The sequence below is a fragment of the Homalodisca vitripennis genome, unplaced genomic scaffold (genome assembly GCF_021130785.1).
Source record: "Homalodisca vitripennis isolate AUS2020 unplaced genomic scaffold, UT_GWSS_2.1 ScUCBcl_10637;HRSCAF=19615, whole genome shotgun sequence".
In the NCBI taxonomy this organism is placed as follows: domain Eukaryota; kingdom Metazoa; phylum Arthropoda; class Insecta; order Hemiptera; family Cicadellidae; genus Homalodisca; species Homalodisca vitripennis.
Genome location: NW_025786798.1, coordinates 1 through 23,745, shown reverse-complemented (window position 1 = coordinate 23,745; position 23,745 = coordinate 1). Strand labels below are relative to the sequence as shown.

Below are 23,745 nucleotides of genomic sequence, written 5' to 3'. Positions count from 1 at the left end.
TATACAAACAGGATATCTCACAATTTATTCCTAAACATTGTAATATTTTACAATCTTTAAAAAAATGAGCTAATTTTATTTCACAATAATAATAAAGATTTATAAATAAAACTAAATGATAACTTATACAAAATAATAATTATGATAATACTTATCTGTGTGTGGAATATATAACTTTACTTATAAATACATTTTTTGATAATAAATCACAATAAATATTTATATCTAGTCAAACAAAGGCAATAAACTAAATATAAACTTTTGAAGAATAGTTTTAACATTTTGTGTAATTATTTGAGGATTATCTATAAAAAAAACATTTGCACCAAAATCCTCTTTTCCTAACCTCAAAAATCTGTTAGTCTTATTTGGTAGTTGAATTTTTATATCAAACTAGTGGGTGAATTTTCTGTCAATTTATCTGTCAGTCAATAAAAATGTTGCTAATCTCATCAATATGGCAAAGAAAGCCAAGTGTTAGGGCTGCTGTTAACCGAAATTAACACCTTAACTTATTTAATCTGTTTAATCTGTTTTGAAAATATCTATCACGAGATCCCTATCTTTCATTGTTGCAAAGCTGGACTTCGAATTCCATCATTAATTTATCTGTTACTTTTTCTACCCACTATATATTATGTACACTTTAAGTCATTTATACAATGATTAATAGAGAAATATCACTTGTATTTAATTTTTCTACCCATTTTTTATCATATTCACAGTTGTACTCATTTATAATATGAAGATAGAGAAAGACTATATTGAAACGGTCTTAAAACTAATTGTTATCAACCACGATTCCATTATTTATCTTGATACATTTCATCTCGATAATCATGCTGCTTCTATAAAAATGCAAGTCTTAAAGCGGGTAAAAAGAAAAACGTTCGATTTCGCTAAACTCATAGTGAATCAATCTTATATTAAATGACTTTTTATAGTATAAACCTATTTAACAGTATAAAAACTTTGAAAACTCTTAAGTAAATGCAAAGTCTTACAAAAAATTTAAATATTTAAAAATATACATATTAACTTATATCAAAACAAAACGTTTTTGAGGTAGGATATTTAACCAGAACGTGGACCGAGTTTGTTGAGCACATTCTTGCCCTCTTCCTGGTACTCCTGGTTGGTGATCCAGAAGTTGGGTTTGTCCTTCATTACCTCGGCCAGGACGGCCCCACCGATGAATACCATGTCCTTCCGCCTTGGAGGATCTTCTATCCTGATCTTCAGCTTCTGTTAACACAATACCAGAGCCTTTAAAATAAGGTACAAGAATTTTAATTGATTGAGATAAAGAACTGTGATAAAAATCTCTGGGAAAAGCTATTTACCAGCCAATAAATTGTTGCCTTGATATTTGTAACGTTTTGTGGTACATTAGTCTTCATTAGTGTTTTTTACGTAAAACTAATGGCTGATTTTTCAAAACTTGTATAAATAAACTAAATCCTTTGTTTCTTTATTTGTGACTAATTTTGTTTTCTACCTTGTTAGCAATTTGTCAAATTTTTTTTCTACTTAACCCTTTGAATGCCAACATCCGATTTTACCGGACGTTCACGAAAAAAAAAATCACTAAAAATCAAAAACAATATTTTTAAAAACTAATATTAAATTATATTGTTTGTGAAGAACTGTTCTTTTCAAAATAAATTTTTTATAGTACACCTCCGATCAATTTACTTTAACGAAAATCAATCTAGAACTGACATAAACATTTTTGGTTGACATGGCTACTGGAAACAATCTGACATTAATTTCTGAAATGTTGTAAACTCACTCATTATTGAAGGTCATATAGAATTTTTCAAGATTTATAGACAATTGAATACCCTTTCCGGTGATACGGACAAAGAAAAGGATATTACGATTTTTTATGGTAATGATAATTAGGTTGAAAAATGAAATTTAAATTCTGGAATTTTTTGACGTAATTCCATGTTTTTTTTTTATTCCTAAATTTAATTTTATGGTAACTTTATTATTTTATGTTAATTAGGCAGAGTTTTCAAAGAAAAATTACAAAAAAATATGTTGATAGCTTATTAAATAATCAAACTGTGAATTCTTTACTGAAACCTTGCAAAATGCCTTCAAAAGGGCTGGCACTTTTAGGTGCACCCAATAAAACAATACCTGGCACTTTTCAGTACACCCACTCAATAAACACTTGGCACTCAAAGGGTTAACACCTCACAAAAGTGATATAAAACATAACGTATCTTTACAGTTATTAATGTAATCTTTTCCATTACATTAGTTTAATACTAATACAGCAAAATTATTAAAATAACCGAGTATCAAGCGCAGATACACTAAAAGAAAGAGCCACATTTTTATATTACTTCTTAAATGTACTGTAAAGATGAAGAAACTTCAAATATATACACACATAGAATTGTAAAGTCTCAAAGATGCGGCTTTACAATTCAATGGCTTTAAATTAAGATATTTTTAACAATAGTTTTAAGTGAATTCAGAAGGGTATGTTTAACTGTGCTTGATACATAAACATTTATAAGCATAATAATATAAACCATAGTTTGGCATAGCTTATATAACATAGTTTCTCATTCTATTTAATAAAAGTGATTGTATCCTTGTTTATTGCTAGTTGATTTTTTTATGTATACTATTTGTATATGTCGTTTTGAGTTTAATAGTTTGTGTTATGAATACTTTTTACTTGCTTACAAGTGGTAGTTTTTGTTTTTTAGTACCATCATCATCATCATCGTCAGACGTTTCCGTTCTCACGGGGTCGTCGTACACAGCCTCCTCCACTTTAGTCTATCGTTCCAGGTCTCCTCTTCATCCACCTGTATTTTCTGTAGTCCCCTTCTCTCTATGTCTTTCCACACTTGGTCCTCCCCATCTTCCTCTCGGTCTTCCTCTTGGTCTTCTTCCTCCTTCCTCCTTCTCCAGTGCTATTCTAGGCATTCTATTATCTCCCATCCTCTTCACATGCCCCATCCACTGTATTCTTCTTCCTTCCATTGTCTCTTGCAGTGAAACTACCTTCAATCTTTCTCTAGTTATTTCGTTCCTTATTCTATCTCTTCTTGTAGTCTTCTCTATCCCTCTTAAAAAATCTCATTTCTGCAGCTTGCAATCTGCTTAAATCATTTTTAGTCCACGTCCACGTCTCTGCTCCATATAATAAAATTGGTTGGAAATAAGATTTATACATCAATACTTTTGATTCTTTCCCAATGTTCCAAACTCCACACAATCTTCTTTACCATATTGAAAAACTTTCCACTCTTCCATATTCTGTTTCCTATCTCTTCTCTTATTGTGCCCCTATCTGTTATGATACTTCCTAAATAACAGAATTCCTTCACCTTTTCAAGTCTTTTTCCTTCAACTAACACGTCTTTGTTATTTCCATCCCTTCTCTCTACTTTCATTACTTTACATTTTTGTATGTTCATCTCTAAACCATATTTCTTCGCCACTTTTGCCCATTTGTTTAACTCTCGTTCTAACTCTTCTTCCCTATTTTCCCATATCATTATGTCATCCCGCATATGCTATTGTCTTAAGTTCTTCTGCTCCTCTGTTTCCTTGTACTTCTAGAATAATTTCATCCATTATAATATTGAAAAAGGAAAGGTGACAATATGCTTCCCTGCCTTACTCCTCCTCTCTGTTTTAAAAGTATCTGTATATTTTTCTTCAATTCTTACCCTGTTTTTACATATGCGTACAGGTTCTTTATTCTTTCTACTATTCCCTCACGCAATCCTCTCTTTTTTAGTACCACTCTGTTGTAATTAGGTTTTTTAACTTGTAACTGCATGTAAATAAATAAATATAATAACTGATTTGTTTACCCAATACGCACCAAATCCAAACCCCAAGATTTTAAAATTAATTTTTATTTAACACATACAAGCAAAAACAAAAATTACAAAAAATATCTAATTTTTTTATTTTATAAAAGCATTGTTACAGAGAGAAAAATGCCATAAAAACAAAAATAGAATAACGTTCACATCTGGGTTACCCACATTGAGCTTATCCATGTCGTTGCGCAAGACGCGCTCCAGGTAGAGTTGTTTGATCTCCCGCTCCAACCGGCTGGGCAGTCCCGGGTACATGGTGGAGCCCCCCGAGAGCACAATGTGTTTGTACAACTCAGCTCGGATGTCGATGTGCGCCGCCTGTATCGTGTTGAACACCAGCTCTGCTATTCCTGGAAAAAAAAAAACAAAAATTCTGTATTCAACGTGTAGATTTGGTAGAAACTCCAACTCAGAAAATATCTAACACTTATAAGAAATTAATGATTGGATTAGGTTAACATTGTTTTGAAGTTGAATTGCAAAAATACATTTCATGTGTTTTCTTAGTGAACTTATTGTTCTCAAAATCATCTAAATGTTTCAGTTCCCAATTTTCAATTCTGGCAGAATTTGAAATTTTGTTTGTATATGTTAATGTACTATTTTAAATCCAAAATTTTATACAATATTTGGTTTTAAAATACCATACATGGTTAAAAATATAAAGTTTCAGATGTTTTATTCATAACAATAGATTGCACATTATAAAATGATGAATGCTTTTAACCATTAATGAATAGTTTTTATACAGTAAATATTATTCAGGACGATTGGTCACTATTTCTTCCTTCTAAAATAATACAAAAATTAAATACGTATTCTAAACATTATTTTTGTTACAACAAAAAATGCTCTGACTAAATTTTCTCCTTCTTTTATGAAAATTGAACACAAAAACCAAGTAGGCATGTGTAATAATAATTAGATAATAAACTGCATATAAATTAATATTTAGTTACACAAATGTAATAAAATATATGAAGTATTATATAATTCATAAAATAGGAATAATTTTTATGTAGATATTTTTAATACCATAATCTTATACATTACTACATATAGTTTAGCATAAACCACACATTAGACAACTCAATATTTTGATATTTTCCACAATGTATGATGAAATGCAGCACAATCACAAGTGAATGCATATGCAATCTAACAGATAAACTTTGAACTTAAAGGTTGTGAAAATTATAGCATTCAAGCTGTTTGTAAGTGAAATGCTTTATTTTTGTCATATTTAAAGTATTACAAAAATTAAGTAGATGATCAAGCAAACACTTTTTGATAGCATACTTAACTCTCAAATTATATTTTCTTCTTTATATAGTAAATCTGAATAAACAAACCCAAATAGACTTTAAAAAAATAAACTAATAAATTGATCACATAAATCTATAAATAAAGGCATTAAAATGAACATCTCAGAAAACCAGTTACAACTTCAAATATATAAAATGTTAGCGAAATGCAGTGCAATCTATCGGATAAACTACGTTGGGCACTAAGTTCAAGAATTCTTGTTTTAAGAATCAGAACAGTTTTGTATAGTTAGAAATGGGTTATGCAGGAACCAAATTAAACGGTTCCACCAATACACTATACGCTAATGGATTAGATCAAGCTCAAAAGAGTGGCTTTTTTCATTCTTATAAGTAGCTGGATTAATTAACGGACTATTCTACAGGTCTGGTTTTCCTTTAAAGATTGGACAAGACCTTCTTAAAATTGTGTCTGGTCTACCCGTCCGTGTGATAACACTTGATAGAAACATCCTACAGACTTCATACTTGGTATATAGGTTCTTCTTGTTCCAAGGAAGAGCTGCATTGATATTTTTGGAGTCAAAAGGTCAAAATTGAAGGTAAAAATAATGTTCTAATCTATCTGCATTGACCATGAAAGCAATAAGAAAATCGAGCATAAACAGATTTGTAAATAAAAAGAAAATCATACACCATTTTATCAAGCTACTTTGTTGGATTCGTTGATAAGACTGATATATTCTTCGTTGTATCAATTTATTTAAAAAAGTTACTTTATTGTATCCAAACAAACTTACAAAGCTGTGGGTGAATTTTAGTAATGACAAATACCATTGTACTTAAATCCAAACAACACTCTTTAATTAAAAATATATGTTTAACACATTTACTGCACAATGGACACACAAGTGCTCTTGATGTATCACTGACAAATGTCCAGGGAGGGGGAGGGGGGACATTTGAGCACCGCACCTTGTATAGCATCAATGTATCCCACCACTTTTCCAGCCAGAGATTCTATTCTATCAACATATTAAACCTATTGTGCTCATCAACTAGTCATAGCTGTTCTCTGAGTCAGCTCAGAGACATTGACAATGACCTTTCCATCAACATCTCCAGGCTACTCTTACGTCCCTTGACGTTTTTTCCCGTTCAGCTCATCAGGCCACTACGTGTGGTCCACCGTATCACTCAGTAATAATATTCAATTCTTATCCTGGCGGTGCTGGAAAGTGCTGCAATCTCTTGGCCAAATAAGGAACTAAAGGAATATTTCACTATTTGCAGCACATAACATAGCAAATATTGTTTGGGTTTTTTAAATTTGATTGCCAATGCCACTGCCATATGAGTATCGTATCAATTTATTGAAATACTAGTGCATTTGGTGAAGCCAAACATCAAAATTTAAAAATTATTTTATACTCTATTGATATCTGAGACCTAATTTATTTATTTATTTCCAACGGTTTTTACCATTTTACAGAAGATTATAGCAAAGAAATTAATTAAATTGAATTATACAACCTAACTGAGACTGATTGTATTTCCATATTACAAATACTTTCAAATTAGGGAAAATGACAGCTAAAATTACATATTGCTTGGTACATTTACAAGAAAACAATAACAATGCAACTAGTACTAACAAAAGTAAAGTAATACAATTTTTGAAACTTAAAGCTGATAAACATTTGTGAGTGTTTGCTTTTAAATCCCAGTTATTTAAGAGGCCGAAGCCCGTATACTGTCGTTTTAATACAAATCAGTAGGAGGCGTAAAACCGTTATCGTGACCTTGGCCAGTGGGGGAGATGGCAAGGATTGGCACTGCCACCACTTATCTTTCCTGCTTGCTGACCAATGTTTTTATGCATGACTAAAACTTAGGCACATAGCTACATGCCTCCTGCTGAAACTTGGTTACGCAATTGCAGAGTGAACTCAGTCAGCCCGGCAAGCTGAGAGAATAACTACCTAAGATTTAATTTGAGATGAGTGAGAGAATCAGCAAGTGTCCTCGTGAAGTGCATAGGGTTAAGTATTACAAAACGAGTACAAAACTCACCTTGACCCTCCACATCAATGAGATGCGGCTGAAAGAGAGCTTCCGGTGGGGCTTCAAACCTCTCTCCACCGAGCTTGATAACCCGACCATCTGGTAACTGAAATAAAAAAAAAAAACAGGTCTTCATTGCTACATTTATAAATAATATAAGTAAAGATCAAGCAACTAGATGATTATCAAATCAATTGACCAAATAATGAACCAAATACGAGGGCTATTCAGAAAGTCGTCGCTAGACGTGCTCATGCTCGGCACCTCAGTCAGTGTCTTGCCGTAACAACGGGAATATTGCCACACTACCCAGTTTTTTATCATTCAAATTTAAAATGTGTGCTGCAATCAAAAATCAACTGTTTTGAAGTGCGGTCTGGGATTTGTTCTTTTTTAGCAGAAAATTTAAAACCATTAGAAATTAATTGGAAACTATGTGAAATGTACGAGAACAATGTAATGGATAAATGGTGCATTCAGTTTTAAAATGGCAGAACAAACATTCATGATCAAGAGAAGAGTGGACGTTCGAGCATTGGTGACTGTTGATCTGGTCGCCAAAGATGACGAAAAGATTCATGAAAACCGCCTTTTACAATGACTGAGCTTTCTCTATGTTTTTTCCCACAAGTTTCATCACGGACTTTATTGTTTGACTTTTTCTCGCAGAAGCTAGGCTACCACAAATTTTGTGCAAGATCGATGCCAAAAATGTTTAAAGATCACCATAAAGAATAGCAAATGAGGGCAGCTTTGACGTTTTTGGAGGCCTACCACAGTCATGGTGTTCATGGATTTTCACTTGTTCCCGAAAATGAAGACCTGTCTAGCAAAACAGCGTTTTGACAACACGCTGAGTGGCACTTTTATGGTTTTCTTTTAATTCCAATACGTTCCTTACTTTCTGAATAGCCTTTTTATTGTAGGAACCACCAAATTATACGTAACAATATATTTTTCTCCTTTGTCAATAATACTGTGACGTAAATATACAAATATTGTATTCCTCCCTCGATAACATTGAATTTATTGCAACAGACTTTATTATATATTGTTATTCTAATGTAAATTTGTTGAAGTAGATATGAATATGGGGTTTCTAGACCACTTTTGGGACAGTCAGAAAATCAATGTAAAATACTGTTCATTGAACCATAAACGAATCTATAAATCATGAACTAAAAATAAACGAATCTATAGCTGTTTGATTCTACTTTCTTAAGCTGAAACTTAGTCAAATATGCTTCGAATCAATCTATTGATCTCATATCTGCTTCTAATCTACGAAAATTCTGTAGTAAATATATTAAAATCTTAATGAAAAATCTTGGAAAAGTTAAAGAAAAAAATTATTGAAAAAATAGTATAAAGAATTTAAATTACCTCATACAAACCAATATAGTAATAAAAGTTACTATTTTGTCCTATAACTATACTATTTTTTTCAATAATTTTTAAGTCTTAGTTTACAGATTTTTCTATAATAAATAGAAGAATCTATCACTGTTTCACCAGAAATTGTGCTGATTTCTGTCAAATTCAAGTAAAAATCATTACTTTTTCAAATTCATAGTTAAGAAATTTTCCCTATTTAAATGGAGAGGAAAAAGGTATCATGTCCATACTGCAAAAAAGATGTTTTTGAACATCATTACACCAGGCATTATAATTCAAAGAATCATCTGAAAAATAAAGATATTTATGAAAAAGAACTAAATTATTTGAGGAATTGGGCTAAAGAAAATCAAATTGTAGATCAATGAAAAGATGTACAATATAGAAAAATTACGAGAATTAAAGAAAAACTTTAAGGAAGATAAAAAAGATCTCAATCTATTTAAAGATGAAAAAATTCAATCAATCGCTGAAAAATTGTCCATAGAAACAAACGATAAAACTAAGTCTGAAATGATCGAAGAAATTGATAAAACTCTTAAAGTAAAATCCGAAAATATCATTGATGTAGAAGTTTTATCCTCAATACACGGTCTTTTCAAGCAATACATTTTAACAAACTTGAACGACAATTCCATGTCAATTTACAAATATCTTTCAATTATGCGGTCAGAAATTAAAAGTTTAATCGAGAAATTTCAAGAAAATGTTAAAAATATGAAGGGTTATCTCTCTTTGGAATGCGAATACGAACGAACTTTAGTAAACGGTGAACGACAAACTTGCCCAATGTACTTTACTATAAAAGCAGACGAAATCTTCGACGTAAACGACTTTATTACTAAGCAATTTAATAAATTAAACACATCGAGAACAGACAAATCATCCAAATAGAGGTTCTGGATGGACATTTAAAAGCTGTAAACAACTAGTTTTGAGCATTAATAAACACGAAATAATGAACGCAGGATCATATATCGATTTACCACAAGAGATAAAGGTAAAAAAAGCTTGTATAAATATCAAAAATAAAGATGATTATTGCTTTATTTATTCTATCCGATGTGCTATTGAAAAACCCGAGACACATGTTGACAGAGCAAAGCAATATGAAAAATTTGTAAATGACGAAATATTTTCGGAATTTGAGTATCCAATGTCTTTAAAGGATATACAATTATTTGAAAAACGAAGCCATAATTCCAAGTACAAATATCCAAAAATGTCTATAAATATCTATACTTATGATGAGAAATTTAACATTGTTCCGTTGCAAATTTCAGAAATTTATGACGCCGAGTTAGAAGTTGATTTATTGTATGTAAAACAAGAAGATAAATCTCATTATGTTTTGATAACCGATCTAAATAGATTAGTGAGTTCACAGTTATCTAAACATAAAGAAAGGAAATTTTTGTGTCGAAGATGTTTAAGCCATTTCTACAAATCTGGAGATTTAACAGATCATTAGAAATTTGCAAGCAACATGAAGTTTGCAAGCCAATTATGGCCGTTTCCTTGTCAAACGACAACATTTACTAATTATCAAAAGAAATTTTCTCATCCTTACGTTATTTATATGGATTTTGAAAGCATATTAGAGAAGATTCCAACATGCAAAAACAATCCGCAAAAATCGACTACAACCAAGATTCAGAAGCATATTCCTTATGGTTTTACTCTATATTTAGTGTCGAATGTGACCTATCGCATGTACAAACCTATATGTTATAGAGCAAAAAATGAAGACGATTTGCCTAATGTTGCTGCAAAATTGTTTGAAGAGCTCAATAAAATATCAAAATACATAGCTAAAAAGTATAATTCTAAGAACAAAAAACCTATGAAATTGACCGAAGAAGAAGAATTAGCGTACCAAAATTCTAGTCTTTGTCATATTTGTGAATGTGAGGGTTTTGATAATCAAACAAGAAAAAAAGTACGAGATCATTGTCATTTAACAACAGGTAAATTTAGAGGTTCAGCTCATTTATCTTGTAACTTGAATCTCAAATTTCCTCAAAATATTCCAGTTTTCTGTCACAATATGAGTAACTACGATACTCATTTGTACATAAAAGAATTGGCTAAACAATAATGGAAATGTTGATTTGATCGCAAACACAGATGAAAAATATATAAATTATTCAGTAAATTCAGGATATGGGTATGAGTTTGAAGATGATAAACCAAGAAAGTTCATCAAGTTTTCATTCGTAGATACGTTCAGATTTTATGGCCTCGTCTATAGAAAAGTTAGCTAAAAATCTAAAGAAAGAAGACTTCAAACATACAAATCATTTTATACAAGATGGACGAATATTGAACGCAATTCTAGATAGACAACCAAATGACGAAGAAGAAATCTTTAAAATTCTATCTGGAAAAGGCATATTTCCTTACGAATTTATCGATAGTATTGAAAAACTTGATTACACAGAACAGCTGAAAATTCAAGATTTCTATTCACTATTGACAGACGAGAGCATATCTGAGAAAGATTATCAACACTACTTGAGCGTTTGGAACAAATTAAAAGAGAAAAATCTTGGAAATTACTCTGATTTGTACAATATCCAAGATGTTTTATTGCTTGCTGATATATTTTGAAAATTTCAGAAATATTTGCTTAAATTGCTATAAACTTGATCCAGCACATTATCTAACAGCTCCAAGCCTCGCATGGGATGCTATGTTAAAATTAACGAAAATAGAATTACAATTGATTAGTGATTATAATATGTATTTGATGATTGAAAAAGGGCATTCCGTGGAGGTATTTCTCAATGTATTAAGCGATATGTTAAAGCAAATAACAAATATTTGAAAGATTTCGATAAGACAAAGCCTGAAAACTATTTACTTTATGTCGATGCAAACAACCTTTATGGTTACGGGCTTATGCAAAATTTACCATATAACGAAATCAAGTGGATGAATCCTAAAACATATACAAAAAGAAGAGTGGCAAGAAACAATTTTAGAACTCACTGGCGACGAAGATTATGGCTATATTCTCGAAGTTGATCTAGGATATCCAACAAATTTACATGAACATCACAAGGATCTACCTCTTGCTCCCGAACATTATAAAAATAAACTTTGCACAACTTTACTGGATAAAACTGAATACGTTGTTCATTCAAGAAATTTGAAATTCTATCTTGAACAAGGTATGATTTTGAAACATGTGAATAGAGTTATTGCATTTGATCAGAAGCCTTTTATGAAAAAGTACATTGATTTTAACACAAACATGAGAACCAAAGCTACAAGTGACTTTGAGAAAGATTTTTACAAGCTGATGAACAACTCAGTTTTTGGAAAATCTATGGAAAATGTGCGAAATAGATGTGATATCAAACTAGGAAATGAAGAATTTTCAATGAAACAAGCTAAGAAAACAAATTTCAAATGCTTTAATATCTTTGACGACAACTGTATAGCGAGTCACATGTTTCAAACAAAAGGTTAAATTTAACAAACCGATCTACATAGGATTTTCAGTTCTTGACCTATCAAAATTGTTAATGTATGAGTTTTTATTACGATAAATTAAAGAAGTTTGACCCAGATTTGAATCTGTGTTACATGGATACAGACAGTTATTTCCTAGAATTGAAACGAGATCCTTTTAAAATTATTAAAGAAAATATAGATGACTTTGATACAAGTGATTATCCCAAAAGATCACGAATGTTTCACTACTAAAAATAAGAAGGTAATAGGGAAATTCAAAGATGAGTTAAATAGCGAAGTTTTAGAAGAATTTTGTGGATTGAGATCGAAAATGTATTCTTACAAATATCTAGACAAAAAATCCAGTTAGGTGTAAAGGAATTAAGAGAAGTGTTGTAAATAAAACAATAAATATCGAAAACTTGAAGAAATGTTTGTTCGAAGATAAAGAAGAATTTAGGAGATGACAGTAATCAAAAGCTACAAACATGAGTTTGTACACTGTTACTATAAACAAGTTAGCACTGAACGCTAAAGATGATAAGAGAATTGTCCTAGAAAATAAGATCGATACAGTACCGTATGGCTATAAAAATGAAGCAAAATGTGGTATACTAGACGAACTAAATAAACTTGGAAACTTTGATATGTAAATGGAAGATGATTTAATTCACTGTCACAAGTGTAAAAAGAAAACGAAAAATATCGATGCTAAGATTGTTCAAACTCAAAACGGATTGTATAGAATTGCAGCAAAATGTTCAAAATGTAAGACAAATAAGAGTAAATTTATAAAGAATCCTTATGAAAAACAAGTAAAGAAAGAATCTAAGAATAAGGAAGAAATCGAGATTGAAGCTAGAGAAATTCATGCACCAGTACGAAAAAAGTTTAAAAAGAGAAAAATTATAACTTTAGGAATTGACGATTTATGGGCAGCAGATTTAGTTATAATGTCCTAATTATTCAGATCAAAATGATGGATTTAAGTATATGTTAAATGTTATTGATACTTTCTCAAAATATGCTTGGTCAAGAGCTATCAAAAGAAAAAACGGCAAGGATGTTTCAAAAGCTTTCGAAGATATAGTAAAAGATGCCATAAGGATCAATCACAAACCTCCAAACCTACTTCATACAGATAAGGGTTTAGAGTTTAAAAATAAAGAATTTAATGATGTTTTGAGAAAATACGACATCAAGATTTATCATACTGAAAACGAAGAGAAATCAAGTATTGTAGAGAAGATATAACAGAACTCAAAATGAGAGAATGAAAGTAATTTTTGAGATTAATAAAAACTTTAAATGGATCGATATTCTTCAAAAAATCGTAAACAATTATAACGATACAGTTCACAGCACAATCAAAATGAAGCCCAAAGTCGTAGATAAAGATGCAGAAAAGGAGTTATTAGAGACCGTTTTCAAGTTTGTACACACCAAATTTACGAATACTTGGTAAAACTTCTTCTAAAACCCAATCTTGAAACATTTCTGCTATCTTCGTTTTTGATTTCAGTATTAAAGAATATATGCCCGGTTCATTAATAAAAATAGTGTTTTATTTGAAAGTTTGAAGGTAAGAACGATTCGTTCCCCCCTTCTGAATCTATGTTATCGAAGCTTTTTTATATTTTTCTTTAACGTGATCTCTAATCGCTTTCATCGTATTTTTAAATTCCAATATTTCTGCAATATCTTTTGCTTTAAACCAAAATTCATTATTATAATCCACAATTGTAAAGATATGTTTGTTTTCAAATCTAAGTTGATTATTTATTGGATCTACAACTGTCTCCATTTAGATAGAAAAGAAATTTAACTAGTAATTTTTATTTTGAGAATAAAGCCCAGATTCATTAATGAAAACAGTGTTTTTTTGAAAGTTTGAAGACGGGGGCGAATCACCCCTACCTTCAGAATGTATGTTTTCGAAGCTTTTTTTATATTTTGGGGTCCATTTTAATCCTTTTTCAATCTTAAATATATTGTTGTTTTTACTCTCATTATTTAATAAATTTCCCTCAGAGTCTTGTATAGTTAGAACGATTTTTTGAATTCTTTTAATATTTTTTCTAATTGGAATATAATCAATTTCATTCGGGTTTTCACTGATTTTTGATCCATAAGCAACATTTGGAAAAAAAGTGTACAAAATTTCAGATTCTTTGTGTAAATGTTCGGTATGATTTTCAAAACTAGGTTCAACGAGATTACAATGTACTTCAATTACATCAAACGGTCCTAAATTTTGGCGTTTTATTTCCTAAATATACCTGATTTGGCTCAATAGTTTTCTTGAACAAACCCTAATAAATCTACAATAATTGCTGAAAACATTATTGTTACTGGTGATTTTATTTGAATTTTATTAGAGAGATAATTTTTTTGCATTTCAAACTTGTTTTCGTCAAAGTTTAAAGATTTATCTGATTGTTTGAATGTTTTCAGATAATTTTTAAGGGAATTTTTTATTTGATCGAAAGTATAATATCCTTTGTTTAAAACCATAATATTTTGTTATGTTCTTCTCACTAAATCCTATACAATAAGGAGAACTTTCACTAATATTTATTACAAAATTGTCAGAATAAAAACCGCTTAAACCGATGAAATAATTTGATTCTTCCTCCAAATGAATAGGATGTTCTAAGTTTAAAACTAATTTAGAGCTTTCTGAAGTCAACTTGAACAGCTTCATTTTCGCTATTTAAATGGAGAAATTTTTAAAGCAAAAAGATCAGATAAAACTTCAAACGTTTGAAGAAAATAAGAAAGATCAACCAATCAGATTGTTAATTGTTGGTTCAAGTGGATGTGGAAAAACAACTTTATTATTGAATTTTATCTACAATAGGTTGATTCCTTATTCCAATTTGTATGTTTTTTAGTAAATCTTTAGAACAAGACGCATACAAAAAATTACAACAAAGATTCAAAAATATTGAGAAGAACTTAAGCAAAGAAATATCACATTTTTATAATGCTTCTGAGGACATAGTTCCGTTAAGCAAATGTAAACCCAATTCGTTAATCGTTTTTGATGATTGTATTTTGGAAAATCAGGACGTTATTAAGGAATATTTCGTAATGTCTCGTCACAAAAACATATCTTGTATCTAATCTCTTTCCCAATGCTTTTCAAAGGTTGATAAACAAGTTATTAGAAATAATTTGAATATGTTGTGTGTTTTTAAGCAAGACGATCACTATTCGAGAAAGATTTACAACAATTATGTGGGATCTGATATGAGTTTTTAACCACTTTAATGAATTGTGTGATAAAATTTGGAAAGAAGACTATGGATTTTTTAACTATTAATCTAACTTTGAAGCCTAAAAATGGAAAATATTTGAATAAATTTTCTAACATAAATGCTGCTCAATGGTATGACAAATCTACTTGATAAAATATTTGTTACAATTATTTTTATACATTATATCTTTACCTTTTTATTTACATTATGAAAATAACAGAAAAAAAAACGGTAAATCTGTTCACGTTCCACGTTCACGTTCATGTTTCACGTTCGTGTTTACGTTTCACGTTCATGTTTTACGTTCGTGTTTACGTTTCACGTTCGTGTTTCACGTTCATGTTTTTACGTTTCATGTTCACGTTTTTACGTTCCACGTTCACGTTTCAAAATTTTTCTAATTAAATGGTGAACGTGGAACGTAAAAACGTGAACACGAAACGTAAAACATGAACGTGAAACGTGAACGTGGAACGTGAACAGATTTACGTTCGTGTTTACGTTTTCACGTTCGTGTTTCACGTTCATGTTTTACGTTTCGTGTTCCACGTTTTTACGTTCCACGTTCACCATTTAATTAGAAAAATTTTGAAACGTGAACGTGGAACGTAAAACGTGAACACGAAACGTAAAACGTGACCGTGAAACGTAAACACGAACTTAAAACATGAACGTGAAAACGTAAACACGAACGTGAAACATGAACGTGAACGTGGAACGTGAACAGATTTACCGTTTTTCTGTTATTTTCATAATGTAAATAAAAAGTAAAGATAATGTAAAAATAATTGTAAACAAATATTTTATCAAGTAGATTTGTCATACCATTGAGCAGCATTTATGTTAGAAAATTTATTCAAATATTTTCCATTTTTTAGGCTTCAAAGTTAGATTAATAGTTAAAAAATCCATAGTCTTCTTTCCAAATTTTATCACACAATTCATTAAAGTGGTTAAAACTCATATCAGATCCCACATAATTGTTGTAAATCTTTCTCGAATAGTGATCGTCTTGCTTAAAAACACACAACATATTCAAAATTATTTCAAATAACTTTGTTTATCAACCTTTGAAAAGCATTGGGAAAGATAGATACAAGATATGTTTTTTGTGACGAGACATTACGAAATATTCCTTAATAACGTCCTGATTTTCCAAAATACAATCATCAAAAACGATTAACGAATTGGGTTTACATTTGCTTAACGGAACTATGTCCTCAGAAGCATTATAAAAATGTGATATTTCTTTGCTTAAGTTCTTCTCAATATTTTTGAATCTTTGTTGTAATTTTTTGTATGCGTCTTGTTTCTAAAGATTTACTAAAAACATACAAATTGGAATAAGGAATCAACCTATTGTAGATAAAATTCAATAATAAAGTTTTGTTTTTCCACATCCACTTGAACCAACAATTAACAATCTGATTGGTTGATCTTTCTTATTTTCTTCAAACGTTTGAAGTTTTTATCTGATCTTTTTGCTTTAAAAATTTCTCCATTTAAATAGCGAAAATGAAGCTGTTCAAGTTGACTTCAGAAAGCTCTAAATTAGTTTTAAACTTAGAACATCCTATTCATTTGGAGGAAGAATCAAATTATTTCATCGGTTTAAGCGGTTTTTATTCTGACAATTTTGTAATAAATATTAGTGAAAGTTCTCCTTATTGTATAGGATTTAGTGAGAAGAACATAACAAAATATTATGGTTTAAACAAAGGATATTAATACTTTCGATCAAATAAAAAATTCCCTTAAAAATTATCTGAAAACATTCAAACAATCAGATAAATCTTTAAACTTTGACGAAAACAAGTTTGAAAATGCAAAAAAATTATCTCTCTAATAAAATTCAAATAAAATCACCAGTAAACAATAATGTTTTCAGCAATTATTGTAGATTTATTAGGGTTTGTTCAAGAAACTATTGAGCCAAATCAGGTATATTTAGGAAATAAAACGCCAAAATTTAGACCGTTTGATGTAATTGAAGTACATTGTAATCTCGTTGAACCTAGTTTTTGAAAATCATACCGAACATTTACACAAAGAATCTGAAATTTTGTACACTTTTTTTCCAAATGTTGCTTATGGATCAAAAATCAGTGAAAACCCGAATGAAATTGATTATATTCCAATTAGAAAAAAATATTAAAAGAATTCAAAAAATCGTTCTAACTATACAAGACTCTGAGGGAAATTTATTAAATAATGAGAGTAAAACAACAATATATTTAAGATTGAAAAAGGATTAAAATGGACCCCAAAATATAAAAAAAGCTTCGAAAACATACATTCTGAAGGTAGGGGTGATTCGCCCCCGTCTTCAAACTTTCAAAAAAACACTGTTTTCATTAATGAATCTGGGCTTTATTCTCAAAATAAATAATTACTAGTTAAATTTCTTTTCTATCTAAATGGAGACAGTTGTAGATCCAATAAATAATCAACTTAGATTTGAAAACAAACATATCTTTACAATTGTGGATATATAATAATGAATTTTGGTTTAAAGCAAAAGATATTGCAGAAATATTGGAATTTAAAAATACGATGAAAGCGATTAGAGATCACGTTAAAAGAAAAATATAAAAAAGCTTCGATAACATAGATTCAGAAGGGGGGAACGAATCGTTCTTACCTTCAAACTTTCAAAAAAACACTATTTTTATTAATGAACCGGGCATATATTCTTTAATACTGAAATCCAAAAACGAAGATAGCAGAAATGTTTTTTCAAGATTGGGTTTTTAGAAGAAGTTTTTACCAAGTATTCGTAAATTTGGTGTGTACAAACTTGAAAAACGGTCCTCTAATAACTCCTTTTCTGCATCTTTATCTACGACTTTGGGCTTCATTTTGATTGTGCTGTGAACTGTATCGTTATAATTGTTTACGATTTTTTGAAGAATATCGATCCATTTAAAGTTTTTATTAATCTCAAAAATTACTTTCATTCTCTCATTTTGAGTTCTGTTATATCTCTCTACAATACTTGATTTCTCTTCGTTTTCAGTATGATAAATCTTGATGTCGTATTTTCTCAAAACATCATTAAATTCTTTATTTTTAAACTCTAAACCCTTATCTGTATGAAGTAGGTTTTGGAGGTTTGTGATTGATCCTTATGGCATCTTTTACTATATCTTCGAAAGCTTTTGAAACATCCTTGCCGTTTTTTCCTTTTGATAGCTCTTGACCAAGCATATTATTGAGAAAGTATCAATAACATTTAACATATACTTAAATCCATCATTTTGATCTGAATAATTAGACATTATAACTAAATCTGCTGCCCATAAATCGTCAATTCCTAAAGTTATAATTTTTCTCTTTTTAAACTTTTTTCGTACTGGTGCATGAATTTCTCTAGCTTCAATCTCGATTTCTTCCTTATTCTTAGATTCTTTTCTTTACTTGTTTTTCATAAGGATTCTTTATAAATTTACTCTTATTTGTCTTACATTTTGAACATTTTGCTGCAATTCTATACAAATCCGTTTTGAGTTTGAACAATCTTAGCATCGATATTTTTCGTTTTCCTTTTTACACTTGTGACAGTGAATTAAATCATCTTCCATTTACATATCAAAGTTTCCAAGTTTATTTAGTTCGTCTAGTATACCACATTTTGCTTCATTTTTATAGCCATAACGGTACTGTATCGATCTTATTTTCTAGGACAAATTCTCTTATCATCTTTAGCGTTCAGTGCTAACTTGTTTATAGTAACAGTGTACAACTCATGTTTGTAGCTTTTGATTACTGTCATCTCCCTAAATTCTTCTTTATCTTCGAACAAACATTTCTTCAAGTTTTCGATATTTATTGTTTTATTTACAACACTTCTCTTAATTCCTTTACACCTAACTGGATTTTTGTCCTAGATATTTGTAAGAATATACATTTTCGATCTCAATCCACAAAAATTCTTCTAAAACTTCGCTATTTAACTCATCTTTGAATTTCCCTATTACCTTCTTATTTTTAGTAGTGAAACATTCGTGATCTTTTGGATAATCACTTGTATCAAAGTCATCTATATTTTCTTTAATAATTTTAAAAGGATCTCGTTTCAATTCTAGGAAATAACTGTCTGTATCCATGTAACACAGATTCAAATCTGGGTCAAACTTCTTTAATTTATCGTAATAAAACTCATACATTAACAATTTTGATAGGTCAAGAACTGAAAATCCTATGTAGATCGGTTTGTTAAATTTAACCTTTTGTTTGAACATGTGACTCGCTATACAGTTGTCGTCAAAGATATTAAAGCATTTGAAATTTGTTTTCTTAGCTTGTTTCATTGAAAATTCTTCATTTCCTAGTTTTGATATCACATCTATTTCGCACATTTTCCATAGATTTTCCAAAAACTGAGTTGTTCATCAGCTTGTAAAAATCTTTCTCAAAGTCACTTGTAGCTTTGGTTCTCATGTTTGTGTTAAAATCAATGTACTTTTTCATAAAAGGCTTCTGATCAAATGCAATAACTCTATTCACATGTTTCAAAATCATACCTTGTTCAAGATAGAATTTCAAATTTCTTGAATGAACAACGTATTCAGTTTTATCCAGTAAAGTTGTGCAAAGTTTTATTTTTATAATGTTCGGGAGCAAGAGGTAGATCCTTGTGATGTTCATGTAAATTTGTTGGATATCCTAGATCAACTTCGAGAATATAGCCATAATCTTCGTCGCCAGTGAGTTCTAAAATTGTTTCTTGCCACTCTTCTTTTGTATATGTTTTAGGATTCATCCACTTGATTTCGTTATATGGTAAATTTTGCATAAGCCCGTAACCATAAAGGTTGTTTGCATCGACATAAAGTAAATAGTTTTATCAGGCTTTGTCTTATCGAAATCTGTTCAAATATTTGTTATTTGCTTTAACATATCGCTTAATACATTGAGAAATACCTCCACGAATGCCTTTTTCAATCATCAAATACATATTATAATCACTAATCAATTGTAATTCTATTTTCCGTTAATTTTAACATAGCATCCCATGCGAGGCTTGGAGCTGTTAGATAATGTGCTGGATCAAGTTTATAGCAATTTAAGCAAATATTTCTGAAATTTTCAAATATATCAGCAAGCAATAAAACATCTTGGATATTGTACAAATCAGAGTAATTTCCAAGATTTTTCTCTTTTAATTTGTTCCAAACGCTCAAGTAGTGTTGATAATCTTTCTCAGATATGCTCTCGTCTGTCAATAGTGAATAGAAATCTTGAATTTTCAGCTGTTCTGTGTAATCAAAGTTTTTCAATACTATCGATAAATTCGTAAGGAAATATGCCTTTTCCAGATAGAATTTTAAAGAATTTCTTCTTCGTCATTTGGTTGTCTATCTAGAATTGCGTTCAATATTCGTCCATCTTGTATAAAATGATTTTGTATGTTTTGAAGTCTTCTTTCTTTAGATTTTTAGCTAACTTTTCTATAGACGAGGCCATAAATCTGAACGTATCTACGAATGAAAAACTTGATGAACTTTCTTGGTTTATCATCTTCAAACTCATACCCATATCCTGAATTTACTGAATAATTTATATATTTTTCATCTGTGTTTGCGATCAAATCAACATTTCCATATTGTTTAGCCAATTCTTTTATGTACAAATGAGTATCGTAGTTTACTCATATTGTGACAGGAAAACTGGAATATTTTGAGGAAATTTGAGATTCAAGTTACAAGAATAAATGAGCTGAACCTCTAAATTTACCTGTTAAATGACAATGATCTCGTACTTTTTTTCTTGTTTGATTATCAAAACCCTCACATTCACAAATATGACAAAGACTAGAATTTTTGGTACGCTAATTCTTCTTCTTCGGTCAATTTCATAGGTTTTTTGTTCTTAGAATTATACTTTTTAGCTATGTATTTTGATATTTTATTGAGCTCTTTCAAACAATTTTGCAGCAACATTAGGCAAATCGTCTTCATTTTTTGCTCTATAACATATAGGTTTGTACATGCGATAGGTCACATTCGACACTAAATATAGAGTAAAACCATAAGGAATATGCTTCTGAATCTTGGTTGTAGTCGATTTTTGCGGATTGTTTTTTGGCATGTTGGAATCTTCTCTAATATGCTTTTCAAAATCCATATAAATAACGTAAGGATGAGAAAATTTCTTTTGATAATTAGTAAATGTTGTCGTTTGACAAGGAAACTGGCATAATTGGCTTGCAAACTTCATGTTGCTTGCAAATTTCTAATGATCTGTTAAATCTCCAGATTTGTAGAAATGGCTTAAACATCTTCGACACAAAAATTTCCTTTCTTTATGTTTAGATAACTGTGAACTCACTAATCTATTTAGATCGGTTATCAAAACATAATGAGATTTATCTTCTTGTTTTACATACAATAAATCAACTTCTAACTCGGCGTCATAAATTTCTGAAATTTGCAACGGAACAATGTTAAATTTCTCATCATAAGTATAGATATTTATAGACATTTTTGGATATTTGTACTTGGAATTATGGCTTCGTTTTTCAAATAATTGTATATCCTTTAAAGACAATTGGATACTCAAATTCCCGAAAATATTTCGTCATTTACAAATTTTTCATATTGCTTTGCTCTGTCAACATGTGTCTCGGGTTTTTCAATAGCACATCGGATAGAATAAATAAAGCAATAATCATCTTTATTTTTGATATTTATACAAGCTTTTTTTTACCTTTATCTCTTGTGGTAAATCGATATATGATCCTGCGTTTCATTATTTCGTGTTTATTAATGCTCAAAACTAGTTGTTTACAGCTTTTAAATGTCCATCCAGAACCTCTATTTGGATGATTTGTCTGTTCTCGATTGTGTTAATTTATTAAATTGCTTAGTAATAAAGTCGTTTACGTCGAAGATTTCGTCTGCTTTTATAGTAAAGTACATTGGGCAAGTTTGTCGTTCACCGTTTACTAAAGTTCGTTCGTATTCGCATTCCAAAGAGAGATAACCCTTCATATTTTTTAACATTTTTCTTGAAATTTCTCGATTAAACTTTTAATTTCTGACCGCATAATTGAAAGATATTTGTAAATTGACATGGAATTGTCGTTCAAGTTTGTTAAAATGTATTGCTTGAAAAGACCGTGTATTGAGGATAAAACTTCTACATCAATGATATTTTCGGATTTTACTTTAAGAGTTTTATCAATTTCTTCGATCATTTCAGACTTAGTTTTATCGTTTGTTTCTATGGACAATTTTTCAGCGATTGATTGAATTTTTTCATCTTTAAATAGATTGAGATCTTTTTTATCTTCCTTAAAGTTTTTCTTTAATTCTCGGAAATTTTTCTATATTGTACATCTTTTCATGATCTACAAATTTGATTTTCTTTAGCCCAATTCCTCAAATAATTTAGTTCTTTTTCATAAATATCTTTATTTTTCAGATGATTCTTTGAATTATAATGCCTGGTGTAATGATGTTCAATAAACATCTTTTTTGCAGTATGGACATGATACCTTTTTCCTCTCCATTTAAATAGGGAAAATTTCTTAACTATGAATTTGAAAAAGTAATGATTTTTACTTGAATTTGACAGAAATCAGCACAATTTCTGGTGAAACAGTGATAGATTCTTCTATTTATTATAGAAAAATCTGTAAACTAAGACTTAAAATTATTGAAAAAATAGTATAGTTATAGGACAAAATAGTACTTTTATTACTATATTGGTTTGTATGAGGTAATTTAAATTCTTTATACTATTTTTTTCAATAATTTTTTCTTTAACTTTTCCAAGATTTTTCATTAAGATTTTAATATATTTACTACAGAATTTTCGTAGATTAGAAGCAGATATGAGATCAATAGATTGATTCGAAGCATATTTGACTAAGTTTCAGCTTAAGAAAGTAGAATCAAACAGCTATAGATTCGTTTATTTTTAGTTCATGATTTATAGATTCGTTTATGGTTCAATGAACAGTATTTTACATTGATTTTCTGACTGTCCCAAAAGTGGTCTAGAAAACCCCATATTCAATATCTACTTGTTGACACTAAAAATCGTGTACCAACATGTGAGGGTTTGTAATTGTTGGGGAATTTTCTTTTAACAGAGTGACCATTTTGGACGTCCAGTTGCAAGAACTTAACTCCACCGTATAGGCTCCACCAGCACTGTGGTCTCCAGGGCCAGTTTCTGTTCAGTCTCAATGTTTGTAGCCGACGTAACAGAGTTTCTCCTTCATCTGCCGAACGGTTTCAAAGTCCTGCCGTGTGGTTGAACGCATAGCCTCTTAGTAGTAGCAACTGTACATGGAAAACAATGTGGTTACAAAGACACAAAACACGTTGATACATTAAAGTTTTAGTATTGTTAAATGCAATTAAAGTTATAAAATACTGAATGGTTTACAACTCAATAAAACACTAACCCTTTGCGCTCGAAAGGCCACAACAA

The 23,745-nt window shown here is 30.1% G+C and overlaps 1 protein-coding gene across 1 annotated transcript; it reads right to left on the bottom strand.

Moving 5' to 3' along the window:
• LOC124374864 (actin-related protein 2-B-like) lies at positions 1-23,488 on the bottom strand (the record flags this gene model as incomplete). Its single annotated transcript, XM_046833009.1, has 4 exons — positions 1-1,245; positions 4,026-4,210; positions 7,199-7,295; positions 23,444-23,488. Coding segments are annotated over 4 exons (498 nt in total), but the record flags the coding sequence as incomplete, so codon positions are not given.
• Between the last annotated feature and the right edge of the window lie 257 nt (positions 23,489-23,745).